We start from the raw sequence: 18,061 nt of genomic DNA on the forward strand, positions 1-18,061 counted from the left end.
AAAGCCTGGCAGCGGCAGGCTTAGGGCTCCCACCATGTCCCTGAGCAGAGTCCCACCACATCCACCCCCAAAGCCATCTGAGCCTCCTGTGAGGCGCCTGACACGGCCCCAGCCCCCTCACTGGCCCCGGCAGCTGCTCCACAGCTGCTTCCAAACTCTCACAACCTCTTAGGGTGGCTCCTGCTCTGGCCTCGCTTGCAAATGCTGGTGCAAGGAAGGCATGAAAGGGAGCAGACAGCATAGGCAGGGCCCGTGGCACTGTCCCCTGTCCCACTGGGCTCATCCACAGGCTGCACTGAAGGGCTTGGTTTGGGAACAACCCCAACCTGCAGGGATCAGGCCACTGCTGCTCCAGCAGAGACCCCTTCAGCGTGGTTCTGGTCCGGGCTGGGGGCAGTGCCGGGGGACAGGGTGATACTGCCTGCCCTAGCCAGAGCATGAGGACCTGGCTGGGAACCCCTGCAGAGCCCTGCATGGGTCAGTGCAAAAGCAACTGTGAGAGTTCATGCAGAGGCAAAACCTCCTGTGAAAGGTGCTGTTGGACACAGCCTGGCAGGGTTCTGAGGGCAGGCAATGTTTGGGAGCAGTGGGCATGGAGGGGCAGGCAGGCAGCAAAGGGGCCCCCAAAAAGGCTGTGCCTACCAACCCTTGCACAGCAGCAAGGGCACAGCTGGGTGTGTGGGGCAGAGCCCACGGTGCCGTGCCCTTGGAGAGGAAACCTCGGGCAGCTCTGTGGAGGGGAGCTGAAGGCACAGGAAGCCTGGTGTGCTGTGTCCCCTGAGTGAAGAGGACATGGGGCAGGGGAGGGTCCGGGGATGGAGAGGACCACTCAGTGAGGTTCCCAGGGTGCAGGTTCCCGGGGGGGCAGCACAGGATGCAGGTCCCCAGAGCGGAGATGAGAAACCACCCGGGGTACAGGTTCCTATGAGGAGCTGAGACGGGGTTCAGTGGCCCTGGGGGGGGGGGGGTAACGACCCGGGGCGCGGTGTTGCGGAGACTGAGTAGAGCCCAGGCTGGGGGATGCCGGGGGCGAACCGTGTGCAGGGGCAGCCCTGGGCGGGGGCGATGCCGCCCGCATCCCCGGAGTCCCGGCCCGGGGCCGCTCGGCGCGGTCGGCGGCGTGCCCTGGGGGCGCCCCGAGGGCGCGGCGGGGGCGGGGGCCGGTCGGCGGGGGGCGGAGGGGAGGGGAAGGGGGCCGCCGTTCGCGGCGCTAGGACCGGGCGCGGCGGCGGGCGGAGCCTCCCCGCCGCTCGCCCCTCCGCCCGGCCGCTGCGGCAGTGTCTCGGAGGCGGGCAGGCGGCCGGTCCCTCCGGTCCCCCGGCAGCATCCCGGCCCTGCCATGGCTGGCGTCGGCTTCGCGGCGCACCGCCTGGAGCTGCTCGCCTCCTACCAGGACGTGATCGGCGAGGACAGCCCCACCGACTGGTGAGCGCGCCCGCCGCCGCCGCCGCCCCTTTGTCCCCGCCGCCGCCGCCGCCCTTTGTGCACGGAGCCGCCCGGTAACACCGGCCGCGCCCCGCGCTGCGCCCCCCGCCGTCCCCGGGAGCCCCGGCACACAAAGGCGGGCGGGGCGGCGGGGGGTGTGCCCGGCCCGCCGCCCCCGGTGCCCGCACCTGCCCTCCGCCGCCGCACCGGGCCGGGGCGCGGTCCCCGCTTTGTCTGCGTCGGGCCGGCACGTGCGAGCGCCGGGACCCGCCGCCCCTCGGAGCCCCCCGGCCCGGCCCGGCGCGATCCCCCGCCGGGCAGCGAGAACCGGGAACGGGGGGTCCGCGCACGGCGGGGAGGGCCCCCGGGGGCTCCCCGATGGTGGGCCCGGCCCCGGTCCCTCGCCATTGTCTGGAGCCGGAGTCGCGGGCAGGGGCGCCCGGGGATCGGGAGATGGGGAGGGGATCGGGGCGCCCCCAGCCCGGTCTCGCTCCCCGACCGGCGCCGCCGGTGCCCCGACAGCGGGCGGTCCCGCTGCCCGGCGGGGCGAGGCCTGCGACCGCGGGGGCACCAAGCATCCCACGCCGCCCCGCTATCCCCGGATCCCCCAAGTTCCGTGGGTGCCACATCCCTGGGGGGCCTCGGTGCATCGGCCTGGGATTGCCCCGGTGGGCTGGGATTGCTGCAGACTTGGGGTGGGGGGTGGCTCTCTCCGGTGGGACCCCTCGGCTGCCCACCCTGCCTGTCCTGCCTCAGTGCAGGGCACCCGGTTCTGCGGTGCTGGGGCCCGGCTGGATCCAGGCCCTGCTGCAGGGAGCATCACCCCCCGCCAGCCCGTGTCCCCCAGCGCCCACCCGCATCTCCCACTCCACCCTGGTGCCGTGGGGCTGGCTGGGGCCGTCTGGGGCCGTCTTCCCCGAGACCCCTCGTTGCCCCTCAGGGTGCCTGTGCCGTGCGGGGATGCTGCCGGTACGCCAGGGTGCAGCTCGCTGGGCAGAGCCGGGGCACTGGGCAGTGTGGGTGCTGGGTGCATGCTGTGCATGATGCTCTCGGAGAGGGCAGAGAGGGGGCTACCGTGCACCCACCACACAGCTGGGGCACCCACCTCCCAGCTGGGCTGCACCCACCGCCCAGCCGGGCACACGCCCATCTTTAGCCGGGTCCCTACTCTCGGGACAGGGCTGTGTAGTGCTGTGTGGGCCTGGGTATGTCCTGGTCCCCACCAGCCCTGCCGTCTCCGTGGGGCCCCGCGGTCCCGCTGGCAGCCCAAGGGCGCTGTGGGCAAGCTCCGTGCGTGTTGCCGGCCAGGCGGCAGCTGTCAGCTCTGGGTACATCTCGCTTCCCGGCATCCGCTGCAAAGGAGCCGTCCCTGCCAAAGCTGCTGAGAGCAGCAAAATCGGTTCCCGGGAAGGCGAGTGCTGATGCCGGGTCCCCCCCCCTGCCTCTCCAGCGTTGAGCCCGGCCGGGCAGTGATCCCTGTTCATCCCCGTCCTCGGAACTGAGATTGCCGTCGTCCCCAGCTGCTCCATCCCATGGTCACCGGGGTGCCAGCATCCCCGCTGCAGGGCCCGATGCCGGGGTGCGGGATGAGGGGTGATGTTGGGGGGGCTGCATCGGGCAAGGTGATGGGAACAGTCCCACGGGGTGGGGGCCCAGCCTCGCTGAGCCAGGGTCTGGGAGGACACTGTGCCAGAGCCTGGTCCTGGGCCAGTGCCGGGGGATGCCACGCTCTTGCCTGGCCGGGATCCCTGTGTTTAGTCTGGGATTCCCCCTGCTCCAGCCCGGTCCTGGAGGGTCCGACCATCCCCTCCCCCTGCCCAGCCCCGCGAAGGCTGCTGGGGCCCATTACTCGATCGGAAAGGAATTTGGTGCTGCTTTCTGAGCACGCCGACTCCCTGGAGCTCCCAGCTACATTGGAAACACATGTGCTGGGGCTGGGAGGGGAGGCTGGGGCCATGTGACCCTGCCATGGCGTGGGGGGTGGGCTGCTGCGGGAGCCTTGGCTGCTGGCACCCAGAGGTACTGCTCTGCCTGCTCCAGTGAGCAGCAGGGCCATGCAAGGGCAATGGGGCTGTGCTCTCCTTGATGGAGTGATGGGAGATCCTTGCTGGAGCCCCCCCCCTACAGGGAGCCCTCCCTGGGCTGCATGGGCCACCTCCACCCACATACTTGGAGCCTTGGGGTAGGAAGGGGCTGTATGGGTTGGGTGGAGGGATTAAAGCCCATGGAAGGGAGGTAAATGATGCATGATGCTGCCAGCACCTGCTGTGGCACAGCTGGTCCCCACAGCCAGGAGGTCATGGTGATGCTGTTGAGCTGTGGGTCACTGGGGGCACCCCGGGGGGATGCTGCTGGCCCCAGCATGGCCCCTCTGTCCCATGGACTGGAAACCTCCATGTGGTGTGGGATCAGGCCATGCTGCTGGGCTGTGTCCATGGCAAGTCCCAGCTGCCCTGGGAGCATCCCTGGGTGCAGGCATCAGCCCTGTGGTCGGACACCACCCAGCATGGCAGGGTTTCAGGGGGGAGAGGAGGCAGTGGATGCCCCCAGCACCCACAGGGCTCCCCAGGCAGTGATGCTGTGGCTCTGCCCTACTTCTTTCCTCCCATCTGCAGGCGGCTGCATCCCACCCTGCCAGCCTCCACCCCGCGGCCCTGCGCTCCCCCGAACTGCTGCTGTCCTCCCCCATTCCTGGGGGATCAGGGGCTACATTTGCCACCCTTCCCCGGCACAGGCATCACAGACGGCACTTTGCAGCTGTTCCAGGCCAGGAAGCTGGCGCCGGCTGGGGCGGCCGATTAGCGGGATCGGGATGTGCGGATTAAAGTCAATCTTGTTGGTGCAATTATCTGCGGCTGGCTGCCAGGGGCTTGGGGGGCGGCGGGTGCTGGAGTCGGAGGGAGGCCCTCTTCCTGTTAGGCACCTGCCTGCCTTCCCCCTGCTTTTTAGCTCCAGGCATGGTCCTGTTTTGGGGGTGGCTGTGTCCATAGGACCCTCGATTCCTGTCCCCCAGGCTGTGGCTGGAAGCTGTGAGCTCAGGTGAGGACGGCTCTGCCCGGCACCACAGGGATTTTGGGGCTTGAATAAGTGCTGTGTGGGCACCACCAGCCGAATGCTGATCGGCAGAGCCGTGGTGCAGGGATGTGGGGGATCCAGCACGGGCGGCCCCGGCTTTCCGGGTGCAGCGCGTGACGGTGGCAGGCAGGTTTGGGTGCCTGCCAGGCCCCGCAGGTCCCCGCTGCCTGCCTGCCTCCCCCGCTCCCCTTCACTAATCACCTCGTCATCAGGGCGAGCTGCATCCCAGCTGGGATGGGGGGGTGTTGCCATGGTGACGGAGGATGCTGGTTGCCTAGCGACATCCATCCCCTCGCCCACCCGCCCTGGATCAATTTGGCATGCGTGGTCCCCCCTCCGTTGCTGGCTGTGTGCCCCTGGGGAGGTGCAGGCTGGTGGGGGTCCCCGTGGAGCCCCCAGGGGGGCTGGCCAGGGCACGGTGGGAGCGACAGGGGGTTTCCCATCAGCTGGGAACGGTTTCCAAGGAACAGTCTCCATGACGGCCCCATCACACCCTGGTGGCACATTGATTTGCTGCTGATGGTGCTCCAGCGTCCTCCCCCAGCCTGGTGCCTGCTGGGCTGGCGGCTCACGCAGACGGGCACGTGAGCAGCTCTGGGTTCCTACCGGGGGCACGGGGCTGTCCCCAAACCTGGTCACTAGCTGCCAGGGTCGTGGGGGGACAGGGATGGGTGTGCAAAGAGCTGTGAGGCTGTGGTGGCTTGTGGCACAGCAGTCAGTGGGTCCCTGTGCCCAAGTGACCATTCTGTCCCCAAAACTTCTGCCCCTGCTCTGTGGCTGCCAGCAAGGATGGGTGGATGAGACCTGCCCCACATCCCTCCCACCCTGCCTGGTAGCCTGGCCCTTGATGATGGTGATGGACAAAGGCTTGGTGTGGCTCTGTGGTAGCTTGGGGACCAGCCGGTCCCCCAGGGCCTGCCCTGACCTCAGTGTGACCAGGAAGGGGAGATGAGGGGGCCTCCTCACACTTGCTCTGGCCATGGCTCACCCACACTGTCTCCCCAGGGCCCTCTACACGTATGAGGATGGCTCTGATGACCTGAAGCTGGCAGCGTCAGGAGGTAAGGTCCTCTGTCCCCTCCACTGACTTGGCTCTGCCTGTGTTTTCCCTGGCACCCATTCCTGGTGCTGGGTGGACGTGAGCTGACGGTGCTGTGCCAGGTGGAGGTTTGCTGGAGCTTTCGGGCCACTTTGAGATCCAGAAGGTGATGTATGGCTTCTGCAGCGTCAAGGACCCCCAGGCCGTGCTCCCCAAATACGTACTCGTCAACTGGGTGAGTGTGTGTGGGGGCCATGCTGAGGGGGGGCTGTGCCCATGGGGAATGGCTGGGTATGAGCGAGGAGCTGGAGGTGGTCAGGGGGGTACAGGTGCCCCACAGTCCTGCTGTCCCGTGGTGGTCAGTGGGGTGGGGGTCACCCTGCTGCCCCTCCTGGCTCAGCCCCTCCCTGGCTGCCACAGGTGGGCGAGGATGTACCAGATGCCCGCAAATGCGCCTGCGCAAGCCATGTAGCCAAGATTGCCGAGTTCTTCCAGGTGGGTGATGCTGGGGAGAGGGATGATGCCACCGGGGCACCAACGCTGAACCCTGATGGCTGCTTGTCCTCCCCAGGGTGTCGATGTCATCGTCAACGCCAGCAGCGTGGAGGACATTGACCCAGGGGCCATCGGGCAGCGGCTCTCCAACGGGCTGGCCCGTGTCTCCAGCCCGGTGCTGCACCGCCTGCGGCTGCGCGAGGACGAGAACGCCGAGCCCGTGGTAATGTCCCTATGGCAGCGATGGCGATGGTGGCGGGTCTGGGGCATCCCTTCTGCCTGGGGCTCCTGTCTGCCGCAGCCCCTCACCCTGTGTGCTGCTTACTGTCATCCCCCCTCGCTGATCCCAGCCCCTCCACCCCCCCCGCCTCTCCTCCGTCCCAGGGCACCACTTACCAGAAAACTGACGCCACCGTGGAGATGAAGCGGCTCAACCGGGAGCAGTTCTGGGAACAGGCCAAGGTGGGGTATGGGGGAGCAGCCGGTAGCCCCTGGGAGCGGGCAGGGTGAGTGATGGGCAGCCCTCTCATTCATCCCCCCCCCCCCAATCAGAAAGAGGAGGAATTGCGTAAGGAGGAAGAGCGGAAAAAGGCTCTGGATGCCCGACTGCGGTTTGAGCAGGAACGGATGGAGCAGGAGCGGCTGGAGCAGGAGGAGAGGGAGCGGCGCTACCGGGAGCGGGAGGAGCAGATCGAGGAGCACAGGCACGGCAGGGGCTGGGTGGGATGCGGGTGTGGGATGGCTGAGCACGTGCTGCAAGTGGCTGGGTGGGCACATGGGTGTCCCTCATGGGGTGGGGTTGGGGCAGGGACTGGCAGGAACCGGTGCCCAGCGTCTCTCCCCCGTGCCCCCATGGCAGGCGGAAGCAGCAGAGCATGGAGGCGGAGGAGGCCCGGCAGCGCCTGAAGGAGCAGTCCATCTTTGTAAGTTGGAGTCGGGACTGCCACTGGGCATCCCCCCGGGGAAGGAATTTTCCCAACTGGATGCCCAGGACATCCCAGAGCTTGGGAGGTGATGCTGCATCTCTTTCCAGGGGGACCAGCAAGAGGAGGATGACAGGCAGCAGTTCAGAAAATCAGAGTCAGAGGTGGAGGTGAGTGCGGTGATGGCCATGCCTGGTGCTGGTCCTCACTCTCCAGCCAGCAGTGCCTACAGCTGGATGGGGATGCAGCTCGGGGGTACATGGAGGGTGGTCCCACAGCCCCACACCACCAGGGCAGTGGGGCTCAGCCTCCCCCATCCACACAGGAGGCTGCTGCCATCATTGCTCAGCGGCCCGACAACCCTCGGGATTTCTTCAAGCAGCAGGAGCGAGTGGCATCGGGCAGCAGCGATGCTGTCTCACCAGGCAGCCACAGGACAGGTGAGGGGCTGAGGGGGGGCTGTGGGCAGGGGGGTGGGCACTGAGAGACTAAGAGGGCCTGTGGAGCAGGTGAGTGTGGTGTCACAGCCCAACAAGTCACAGTGGGATGTGGAGGGACAAGGGATGCAATGGGGGGGGGGGGGGTGTACCCTTTGCCATCCCTGGCACTGTGGTTCTGGGTGCCAAGGTCACAAGGATGGCAGGGATCATCCTCCCCTGCTGTGCCACCATCACTGCCACTATCACCGCCGCTGCCACTGCAAATCACGTGGCCCCTGCAGCTGGGGCAGCTTGGCAGGGCTGGATGTCGGGGTGTTTTCAGCAAAAGGGGGCTCACCCTGCTCCCTGCTCAGTGTCGTCCGCTCACCTGTCACAGCACTGCACCAGCAGCCAGGTTGGGTGCGTGGTTGGTACAGCAGGAGAGACAGCTGGAGGTCCAGGGATTGCTTGGGAACACGTCCCATGATGACAACTAAAAGGGGCAAGAGTGAGTGAGGCAGATGTGGGGCACTCAGTGTGCTGCCAGCTGGCAGGGGGTGCCCCATGGAGAGACCAGGTTGCCCCACAGTGTGGGGTCCAGCCCCGGAATTGTTTTTATGGCTCTTGGGCAGGGGCTGGCTGTCCTGGTGAGTGCCTCCAGCCGTGGGGCCCTGTCATGGTGCTGTGCTGGGGTGGCTGTGCCAGGAGGGAGCCTGTGATGTGTGTCCTTGCTGTGGTGTTTTGCCATGGGTTGTGCCATGGGCTGTACCGTGGGGCTGTGCTGTGGGGTTGTGCTATGGTGCTGTGCCTTGGGGCAGTGCTGTGGGCTGTGCCGTGGGTTGTGCCGTAGATTCACGCTGTGGGGTTGTGCTGTGCCTGAGCACATAGTTGGTCCCACGGCCATGTTCTGGCCTCTCTCTTCCCCTGGCCAGGCAGTGCTGCCTCCCATCTTTCTGTCCTGCTGCCTTTCCATCCTCTTCTCCTGCCATTCTCCTGCCATGCTGTCGGTGTTGCCTCCCATCCGTCAGGCCTCCCATCCCGGTGCCCTGATGCTCCAGCCCCGCCATAACTGTGCTGAGCAGGGACTGACCCATCTCTCTCTCTCTCTCTCCGTCTGTCCGTCCGTCTGTCTTTCTCTCACAGGTCGTCTTCACTGTCCTTTCATAAAGACAGCTGACAGTGGGCCGCCTTCTTCCTCCTCCTCCTCCTCCTCCCCCCCGCGGACCCCCTTCCCCTATATCACCTGCCACCGCACCCCAAATCTCTCCTCTTTCTTCCCATGTAGGTAGCTGGGAGCTCGCGGGCACACAGCTCCGGGGGGCCGAGCCGTGGGCAGCTGCCCCAGAGCCCCCCAGCCCCACAGCACACCGGACCGACAGCGGAGGCATCGCCCCTCCTGTGGGCACCCTGAGGGGGACGGGCACCCAGGCAGGACCGTGCCCGCACCCCTGGGCACTCGGCATGCCCTGCTGGGGCTGTGCCCTTGGGGAGGGGGTGTTGGGCAGGCTATGCCCGTGGGTCAGATGGCGACAGGGCAGAGTGGTGCCTGGGGAGTTGATGCTCTGTGGTGGGATGGAGCAGACTGTGCCCATGGGGTAGAGGGGGCACAGGACAGGCTCTGGCAATGGAGCATAAATGGGACAGGACAGCTGTGCCCTGGATCATGCAGGACTGTGCTCATGGGGCAGTGTGGAATGGAAAAGGCTGTGCCCAGGACCATATGGGGCTGTGCCCATGGGGCAGGATAGGATGGAAAGGGCTGCGCCCAGGATCATGTGGGGCTGTGCCTATAGGGAAGAAGGGGGTGGGATGACTGTGCCCATGGGGCAGAGGGGGATGGGAAATCTCTGCCCTGAACCATGCAGGACTGTGCCCATGGAGCAGCATGGGATGGAAAAAGTCATGCCTTGGATCATGTGGAGCTGTGCCAAAGGGCAGGCGGGGGGCCATGTAGGGTTGTGCTCCTGCCAGGCATGGGTGACAGGGCACAAAGCTGTACCTGCAGGGGCAAAGCAGTGCCAGGGCAGTGCCAGGGCACAGCTAGGCGACGTGTGGGCAGGGGGGCCAGTGTGCACCATGGCAGGTACGGGGCTGCCCGTCCCTGTGTCTGGCAGGTGCAGGGCCTGGGGTGGTAGGGATGCCTGGAGGGGTCATGGTGGTTGCTGCAGCCATAGAAGCCTCTGCCCTGCCACCCAGGAGGGACGACATGGTGGCTGCTACATGGTGATGTGCATTTGGCAACTGGCAGCTGGGTTGGTGTGGGGCAGGAGCGGTGCTGGGATGCTGGTCTCCCCCTCGATGTGGGCAGCCCTCCCACGCCACCCCATCTCCCTTGTCTGCAGGCAGCCAGTCGGACGCCTTCCGCAAGGCCTCAGCAGCGGGCTGCAGCCCCTGCGAGCCCAGCCCGGCCGCCACGCCGCTGGGCGACCCGGGCACCCGCGCGTCCGCTGACGAGACGCCGGCAACGCCCAAAGGTGGGCGCAGGGCTGGCACTGCCTCCCCCTGCCCGGGGCTGCCTGGGCCCACCCCCGTGGTTTCCCACGGTGCATCCCCCACTGCAGCCCTCTGGCTCTGCTGCAGCCCCCCGTGCAGCCCTGCCAACTGCCCGTGCATTGCTCAGTGCATCTGTGCTGTCCCATCTACATCCCTCAGCATATCCCTGCCATCTCTGCTGTGTCCCACAGCGCATTACCTACTGCAGCCCCCTGGCTCTACTGCAGCCCCCCCTGCAGCTCTGCCAACCACCTTTGCATCGCTCAGTGCATCCGTGCTGTCCTGCCTGTACCCCTTGGCGTATCCCCACCGTCTCTGCTGTGTCCCCCAGCACATCCCCGCCGTACCTGCTGTTCTGTGCCGCTGCATCCCCGCCGTCTCTGCTGCATCCCCCAGTGCAGCCCTGCCGTCATTGCTGCATCCCTGCTGCCTCCAGTGCATTTCCTGACACCAGTGCATCCCTGCTGTCTCTGCTGCAGCCTCCGTCATGCATCCCCCCCATCTCCAGTGCATTCCCCGTGCTCCGTACATGCTGGCTGTCCCTGCTGCACATCCCAGTGCGATGCTGCCCTATCTGCACCGTCCCACTGTACCATCCTTGCCAGGGCTGCTGCATCCCCCTGTGCATCCCCTCTGCCCCACTGTACCCCACTGCATCCAAGCCAGTTCTGCTGCTGGTGCCATGTGTCCCTGCTGCATCCCCACTTGGCCCCTTGGCATCTTGCATCCCAGCTTTCCCTTCTCCCGCCTCCTCCACAGCCCCTTCTGCCTTCCAGCTGCTCCCCAAGGGATCACCTTGCCCCCTCCCCATGTCCACTCACTCCTGGGCCCCTGGTGCATGCCACAGTCCCCTCCCTGTACAGCCACTCCCACCCATCCTTGCAGCATCCCCACACTGTGCCCGGTCCATAGGACCCCCAATCCCCTCCAACTGCAGCCCTGTTCCTGGGTGACACCCAGCCGTGGATGAGGGTGTCTGTCCCCACTGACTGCTTTCCCCTCCTTGCAGAGTCCCCCAGCCCCAGCGCACAGGAGCCCGGGCCAGCCACGCCCGAGCAGCACTGGCCCTTCCCGGGGCCTGAGGACAAGGCCACTGAGCCCCCCGGGGATGAGCCCAGCAGCCCCAGGTCGGTGTGGACAGCGGGGGGTGATGCCCTGGGGGACTTGGTGACCCTGGAGCCCACCGAGCCCTCCCCACTGCCCGTGGCCGCCGAGCCTCAGACTGGGGAGGCTCCCAACCCCGAGAGCCTCATCGACCTGTGGCAGAGTGATGGGGCAAACCCCCCAGCTGCTTGGCCCCTGCCTGCTGCCCCTGTCCCCGAAGCTCCCCCATCCGCACTGCCCGAGGAGGGGGCCCTGCTGAGCCTGGACGAGCTGCCTGAGCCCCCTGCCACCTTCTGCGATGTGGAGCAGGAGGATGAGGAAGATGAAGCAGCTGGCGAGGGGGGCCTTCAGTCCCAGGGGCTTGGCTGCCAGCACGTGCCCCAGGAGGACAGTCCGGGCAGAGAGAGTCCCCCCATCACCAATGGGGAGATGGCCCCCAAGGACGGGACGCCAGGTCGTGGGGAGCAGGTGAGCACCACTTGGAGGTGGGAGGTCAGGGTGTGATGGGGTGGCTGGGGGGGTCCTGACCACCTGCCCCCCACCCCCCAGGCCAGCGAGGGCTACTTCAGCCAGTCCCAAGAGGAGGAGGTGCCCCCCCCCGAGGAGCTGTCGGCCAAAGCCCCCCAGCCCATCTTCTACAACAAGCCCCCAGGTGAGTGAGGACAGTGAGGAGTGAGGTCTGTTCCTCCATGGGGCACCCCAAGCCATCTTGAACCCCCCCCTCCCTGTCCTCCAGAGATCGACATCACATGCTGGGATGCAGACCCCCTGCCCGAGGAGGAGGAGAGTTTTGGGGGGGCCCTGTAAGCCCAGGCCCCGCTGCCGGCGCAGGCAGCCTGCCCCGGCCGGCGCGGGGCACGAGGGGGCTGCAGCCAGGGGCCGGGCCCCCCCCTCACCCCACTGGGGCCCCGCAGGATGAGGCCTCCAGGTGGGGGCCGCCCCGCTGCAACCCCGCCCCGGGGCACCTTTTACAGCCCCCCCTTCTCCTCTCTTTTTTAAGTTGTCGGTAGGAGCCGTGTCAGCCCCCCAGCCCCCCCTTAGCAGCCCCCCCCCGATACCCCAGCGCCCCTTTGGGGGGGACGACACACACGCTCGCATCCCCTGCCTGGCTGTGGGACAGGGTCCTCGTTCTCTTCGTGCCCCCCCCAGGAGTCCCCCAGTACTTTGCACGAGTTCAAAGAAAAGAAATAATAATAATAATAATAATAATAATAAATGAATATGGCAATAAAGTGACCCAACCGAGGCGAGGCTGCGGCCAGCAGCGTCCCCCCCCAAATCCCAGCAGGGAGCTGGTGTGGGGGCTTTTACCCCTTCCCGACTCTCTCCTTGCTGGGAGCCCCATCCCCTCCTGCTTGGCCCCTGCTTGGCCCCTCTCCCCCTGTTCCCCTTGGAAACTTTTTGGAAAGCACAAGTTCTGTACCGGCAGTGTGCTCATGTCTGTTAATAAATAAAGCGTCTCCCACGGGGGCTGCAGCCTGCTGGGGGGGCAGGGAGGGCTGGGAGAGGTGTGGGGGTCCCATGATGCCAGCCTGCCGGGAGGCAAACCCGAGCCACAAACTTTTATTCTCAAACTGTAACAAACAAAAAATTTAAGAAACAGAGCAGAGTCCGGGTCCCCAGCGACCCCGGCCATGGGGGGGCTGGCGGGGGCCAGACGGGGAACCAGCCCCTTCCGCGCCGGCGGCGATGGCCCGCGCCGGGGCGGGTGTCCCCGAGGTGACATGGGCAATCAAAACCACCCAATCCCCAGGTGCATGGCAAGGTCCGGGGGTCCCCCGCAGCTGCCGTTACACAGCGGTAGTCCTGCCGAAGAGGGGCATGGAGACTGGGAGGTGCCAGGGTCCTGGCTCGTAGGTGTCCCTGCTGCTGAGCTCCGAGTCCGTCCAGCTGGGAAACATGCGTGGGGAGCACTCCTGCTGCAGGTAGAGGTCCGGGCAGGCAGGGCCAGGGCTGGCAGAGCGGGGCAGGTGCAGCGCCGAACCATAGCTGGCATCGAGGAAAAGTGGTTTGTAGCTGGGGGGCTGCTCCTGCTTCTCCAGCCGCTCGTGGCTCAGGAAAGGGGCGTTGATTTTGCGGTAGAGCCCCCGCGTGTCCATCAGCACCTCGCTGTATGGTGGGGGGGGCTCTGCCATCAACAGAGCTTCCTCATAGCACGGCGGCTTTGACAGGTCCGACTCTGCAAGGCAAAGCCCCCCCCGGACCCCTGCTGCCGTCAGCGCTGCGCTCTGGCTCTCACGTCGTATCCCCCCCAAAACAGGGGGAGGCACGTGCTCCGGGGATGCGAGAGCCCCTCCCTGCTCCTTACCGTGCCGGCAGCTCCAGGGCCGGGGGGGTGGGATGTGGTGGGGGTGATGATGATGGTGGGGGTCGAGGCGGAGGCGGTGGGGAATGGCGATGCCGGGGGGGCTGCCCCTGTAACCCTCATAGTGCAGTGGCTCCATCTCCAGCGCGCGCAGGCTCTGCTCCCGCAGCCGCTCCTCCTGCTGCCGCTTCACCCGCCGCCGCAGGTAGCTGCAGAAGCAGCACAGCAGCACGATGAGGCCCCAGATGAGCCAGAAGCCCGCAAAGCAGGTGAGGAAGGTGTAGGTGCCCTGGGACATCACCATCTTGACTGCCGGATCCGGGGGGAGGCCCCCGCCTTTCCCTGCCCTCGGGGTGGGGGACGGGATGCTCAGGGCGGCGGCAGGGTCAGGGAGGACCCGATGCTGTCAGGGCCGCCGAGGGCATCTCCCCGGGCTGTGCCCGGCGCCGTCTCCTCTGGCCCGCGGGTGCCTGCCGTCAGGGGTCCATCCTTGCCATAGAGCTGGGGGGGGCTGGAGCGGGTGGGTCAGGCGTGGGTGCGCTGGGCGGGCGGCGGGGCGGGGGGCCGGCGGGGCGGGCGGTGGGGGGATGGGGCTGGCAGGGTCCTGCTGCCCATCGCTGGGGGGGACCGCCGGGGTGGGGGCCCTGCAACGAGACAGACGCGAGCGTGAGCGACACAGAAACGTGGACGCCCTGTTCCCATGGTGACTCGCTCTACATGCGCTGCAGTGCCCGCAGCCGGAGGGGAAGCGTGCCTGGCCCCCCTCATGCACCCCATCATTGCCTCCATGGCTGCAAACCTGTACACCCCACCCAGAACCCCTCCACAGCACTGCCGGGAACTCTGGGGCAGGAGATGGATGCTCTGGTCCATCAGAGCATGACCTTTCAGATCATGGGGTGCCCATTGGGATCCCCTTTTCCTGCTCACCCAGCACACCCCAAATTGGCTGCCGAGCCCAGGCAGCTCATTCATCCCTGTGCTGCCACACAGTGGGGTGCCCTGGGGTGCCCCAGGGAGAATGAGGGATGTGCAGAGCTGCCAGTTGCCTGTGGCACGTGGCGCTTGCAAGAGCACGTGCACTGTGGCCATTGCTGGCCTCGCAGCCACCCGAGGGGGCTCAGGGGATGGTGGCACCTCAACACAGCAAAGCAGGGCCAAGGGGTGGTGAGGATGGGAACCATCACCCCTGCCAGGTCCCAGCCTTCAGACAGGGTGATAGCTCAGCCATGTCAAACCCAGCACCGAATGACAATGGTGTGTACCAGGGGCAGGTGTGCCCCTCAGTGCGCAGGGAGCAGCACCCATGGGTGCTCGCAGGTAGGCAAGTAAGCACCCATCAGGATTCTCATTGTGGTGGTGTGGGAGAAAACGGGCTCGGCAGCAAGGAGGAGGGTGAGCATGGAGCGGTGGCAGCCGAGGGCTGGGAGACCACTCGTGTGGCTCTACTCAGAGACAGCCGAAGGGGTGCGGGGTGCTCGACCACCCCGCGGGCCAGGGCCACGCTGCCGGCAAGGGGGACGGCAGTGCCACCAGGTGCTGAGGGTGCTGGCAGGGCCGGAGGGCCGAGCCCGGCGGAAGGAAGGAGCGATGGGGAAGGAAGAAGCAATGGGGAAGGAAGGAGCAATGGAGAAGGAAGGGGTCAGGGGCCCTGGCCACTGGCAGGCAGTGGGGGCTGCTCCATCAGGCAGACAAACGCGTGGGCAGAGGCAGTGCTGCGATGTGGGTGTATGGGGAGGGGGTCCCCGCTGCCCGGTTGAGGCCACTGGGTGCAGGCAGGGCTCACCAGCCGCGGCTGCAACAGGCTCCGCGCCGGCAGCCTGGGCATCCCCGGGGAGGGGGGCACCGTGCGGGAAGGGCCACGGGTCGAGATCCGGGATGACAGCCGGGGGGACACCAGGAAGCGGTGCAGGGCTGGTTGGCGGCGCCGCGGACCGGGGGCGTTCGCAGCTGGGGCGTGCGGGGGGAGCGGGGCTGCCGGGGACTTGCGGGCTGGGGGAGGAGCGGGGCCGGGCTGGAGACACTCATACCGGGCGGGGAGCGAAGCGGGTGCCAAGCCGGGCCTCGCCGGTACCCCCGGGCCGCCCCGCTGCCCCCGGCCGCGGCCTGGGCCCCGCTACCCGCGTCGCATCCCTGCCCGGTGCCTCCGCCGGGAGGGTGACACCCCGGCGGGGAACCTCCCCGCTCTCGGTGCCGGGCGCGGCACCCCTTCCTCACCCTCCTCCTCCTCCTCCTCCTCCTCCTTCTCCCCCGGGGCGCGCGCCCGCCGAGGCCAGACCGGAGATGCGATCCTCGGTACGCGCCGCGCGCCCCCGCCGCGGTCCCCGGTGGCGGCGGCCCCGCCCGCCCCCGCCCCGGCCCCGCTGCCCCCGCACCGCGCAACAGGCGGAGGCGCCGCGCCCGCTCCCTCCGCGGCTCCCGTTACCGGCGGCGGCGGCGCACGTGGCTCAGGCGGCGGGCGGCGGCTCCATAGGGCGGCGGGGGAGGGGGCCCGGTGCGCGCCCGGTGCGCGGCACCGCCGCCGCCTCCCGGCGCTGCCTTTGTCTCCGGTGAGCGCTCCCGCGCCGCCGCCGCGCGCCGCCCCGCCCGCCCGGGCTCCCGCCCCGCCGCTCCGCCCCGCCCTCGGCTCGGGGAGGGACCCGCGGGCCCCCCGCGCCCCCCGCCCCGGGACCCGCCGCCGCGCGGGGGCTACCGGCGGGGAGACCGGCACTTACACGGGATTCCCCCGCCCTGCCCCCGGGGAACGGCGGTGGGATGCCTATGGCGAGAGGGACGGGGTATCCCCCGGCGGTAGCCCCACGGGATGGGGGACTGGGATCCCCGAGTGGCGGCTCCCGGTCCGGAGAGGTGATGGCCCTGCTATGCCTCGTGGGGTGGTGCCACGGGCTCCCACTGTCGGTGGCCTCGCACTCGCCCGGGGGTGCCCGGGGGTGCAACCACCCGCTCCCCCAGGGCCATACAGATCTTCCTCAGGGGGTGATAACCAAATGCTCCCCGGGTGTGACGGCCAGGCCGGCGCAGGGACATCAGCAGGGAGGGCAGCCCAGCCGCTGGCAAGACCTTAACGGGCACCTCTACAGCCTCTCCCGGGCACTGCAGCGGGACGAGTGGCTCTGTGGGGCAGTGGTGCCAGCCTGGCCCCCAGGACAGCAAGGGACAGAAGTGGCACTGGGAGACATGACAGTCTGTTCTGGGGTCACCCTGCTCTCTTGGGGCTGCCGTACCCCAGAGCAAACCCCTCGCCAGCCTGGCCTGAGCAACTGTCCCTTGTTGCTAGGGCTCCCTCAGCCATTTGCTACTGGGGGGTTGTCACCAGCTCTTCTCTGCTGTGACTGAGGCCAGTGGTCCTGGCACTCTTGGGAGACTGCTCTGGTTCCCTGGGACTGCGCCACGCTTGGGGGCAAGAGTCCTCACTGTCCCTTCACTGCACCCTGGGGCTGTGGCAGGAGCAGGGCAGCGTGGTTATGGGGCAGAGCTGAGCTGGATGCTGGGTGGGTGACAGGGTGTGGGTGCCCCATGCAGGCCATGACCCCGCCGCCGCTTCCTCCCCGTGGGCAGGGTGCTGGGTGCCCGCTGCGGCTGCACACACGGCGCATTGTTCTGCCGGGGCCTGGCCGGAAAGACTTCCTCCCTCCTGGCCAGGGGATGACCTGGGGAATCCACTGGCAATCTGCTCCCGCCACAGCCAGGCATAACAGCTCCAGCAGCTGGCCAAGCTCCACCACCTAGCTTGCAGCAGGGCCACAGTGGCCATGTGTCCCCCGTACCCCTTGGCTCTGGCCCCGACTCACCTTGCTGGAATTCGCCTCCTGCGATCCGACCTCACAGCACGGCCGTGGCAGCCGGGCAGCGCCAGCTCGACAGTTGTGGGGGTGCCCCAGCAGCACCCAGGGTGGGCAGGGGGCCGCGGCCATGCGGAGGGGCTGGGGTGCTCCCTTGAGGCATGGGCATCACGGAGGTGGGGGGCATGGCGGGCCCTGCGGGCATTGTCAGGCCAGGCCAAGGGTAGGCGAAGGGAGCCAGGCCTCCGGCCCCGCCAGTGCCGGGGGCCGGGAGCTGCCTTCCCCTTCCCCTTCCCGTCCCCTTCCCCACGGTGGCGGGGGGAGGCAGGCGGGGGAGCGCTCCCCGAGCCACATGGTGGGCTGGAGGAGGAGCCGTTGCCCAGGCAACAGCTGAGAGCATCCTTCACCCCTGAAAATGGTTTGTGGAGCTGCCACCACAGCCCTACAGCACAGGGCACTGCCCAAGGCCCTCAGGACCCACCCAGAGCTCACCCGTGTACGTGGGGTCCAGATCCACCTGCTCCAGCTGTGGCCATACACCAGCATCCCCACACCTGCATGCTGCTACCCCCCAGCAAGGACAGGGATGGGGATGAAACATCCCCCAGATGCTGAGGCACCGTGGGGCAGGGGGAGCTGGGGACAGGCAGAGCCCATTCCCTGCCCTGCTTAGGGCTGGCCATGGCTCTTCTCACCCCCCAGCCCTGCCCCAGAGCCACCCTGACTTGTGACAGGTACACGAACATGCTGGTGACCCTGGGACCTTGGTGCCAGCGTGTCATGGCCCAGGCATTGCCAGGAGGGCGGCACAAGCATCCCGACCGGCGTGGTGGGAACAGCAATCTCCAGGCACTCCCCATCCCCCTGCCTGTCTTCCTTCCTTCCATGGCTGCAGAAAATTCCTGGATTTTACCCCAAGATGCCCCTTTTGAGTGTGAGAACTCCTCCTCGGCCTGCTCCCATAGCAACTGTTCCCTAGCTACCAGCCGCACTTGCTATTC

The 18,061-nt window shown here is 67.5% G+C and overlaps 2 protein-coding genes and 1 long non-coding RNA gene across 7 annotated transcripts; 2 read left to right on the forward strand and 1 right to left on the reverse strand.

Moving 5' to 3' along the window:
* The first annotated feature begins 1,275 nt into the window (after positions 1 to 1,275).
* On the forward strand, positions 1,276 to 12,443 carry DBN1 (drebrin 1). 2 transcript variants are annotated; one of them, XM_027718510.2, is made up of 15 exons: positions 1,277 to 1,425; positions 5,506 to 5,561; positions 5,662 to 5,774; positions 5,960 to 6,034; positions 6,111 to 6,257; positions 6,419 to 6,496; positions 6,587 to 6,738; positions 6,894 to 6,957; positions 7,068 to 7,127; positions 7,283 to 7,397; positions 8,520 to 8,657; positions 9,719 to 9,850; positions 10,879 to 11,441; positions 11,523 to 11,625; positions 11,710 to 12,443. In XM_027718510.2, exons 1-15 carry the CDS (start codon positions 1,340 to 1,342, stop codon positions 11,778 to 11,780), a joined length of 1,953 nt encoding a protein of 650 aa, XP_027574311.1. In that variant the 5' UTR covers positions 1,277 to 1,339; the 3' UTR covers positions 11,781 to 12,443. The 2 variants fall into 2 exon arrangements, with proteins under 2 accessions (XP_027574312.1, XP_027574311.1); XM_027718511.2 differs by lacking the exon at positions 8,520 to 8,657 and having other exon boundaries at positions 1,276 to 1,425.
* LOC120323995 lies at positions 1,520 to 4,273 on the forward strand. The gene is made up of 2 exons (XR_005564982.1): positions 1,520 to 3,004; positions 4,041 to 4,273. It is a non-coding gene; the product is annotated as an uncharacterized LOC120323995 (long non-coding RNA).
* Positions 12,444 to 12,520: 77 nt separating the features above from the next.
* PRR7 (proline rich 7, synaptic) lies at positions 12,521 to 17,368 on the reverse strand. 4 transcript variants are annotated; one of them, XM_027718518.2, is made up of 3 exons: positions 17,070 to 17,368; positions 13,282 to 13,922; positions 12,521 to 13,179 (listed from the first exon to the last, which is right to left on the reverse strand). In XM_027718518.2, the coding sequence occupies exons 2-3, from the start codon at positions 13,580 to 13,582 to the stop codon at positions 12,764 to 12,766; spliced, it is 717 nt and encodes a 238-aa protein (XP_027574319.1). In that variant the 5' UTR covers positions 13,583 to 13,922; positions 17,070 to 17,368; the 3' UTR covers positions 12,521 to 12,763. The 4 variants fall into 4 exon arrangements, with proteins under 4 accessions (XP_027574319.1, XP_027574320.1, XP_027574318.1 ...); XM_027718519.2 differs by having other exon boundaries at positions 12,521 to 13,152; positions 17,070 to 17,367; XM_027718517.2 differs by having other exon boundaries at positions 12,521 to 13,922.
* Between the last annotated feature and the right edge of the window lie 693 nt (positions 17,369 to 18,061).

This window comes from Pipra filicauda, unplaced genomic scaffold, assembly GCF_003945595.2.
Source record: "Pipra filicauda isolate LSUMZ 115617 unplaced genomic scaffold, ASM394559v2 scaffold3_size10097308_pilon, whole genome shotgun sequence".
Lineage (NCBI taxonomy): Eukaryota > Metazoa > Chordata > Aves > Passeriformes > Pipridae > Pipra > Pipra filicauda.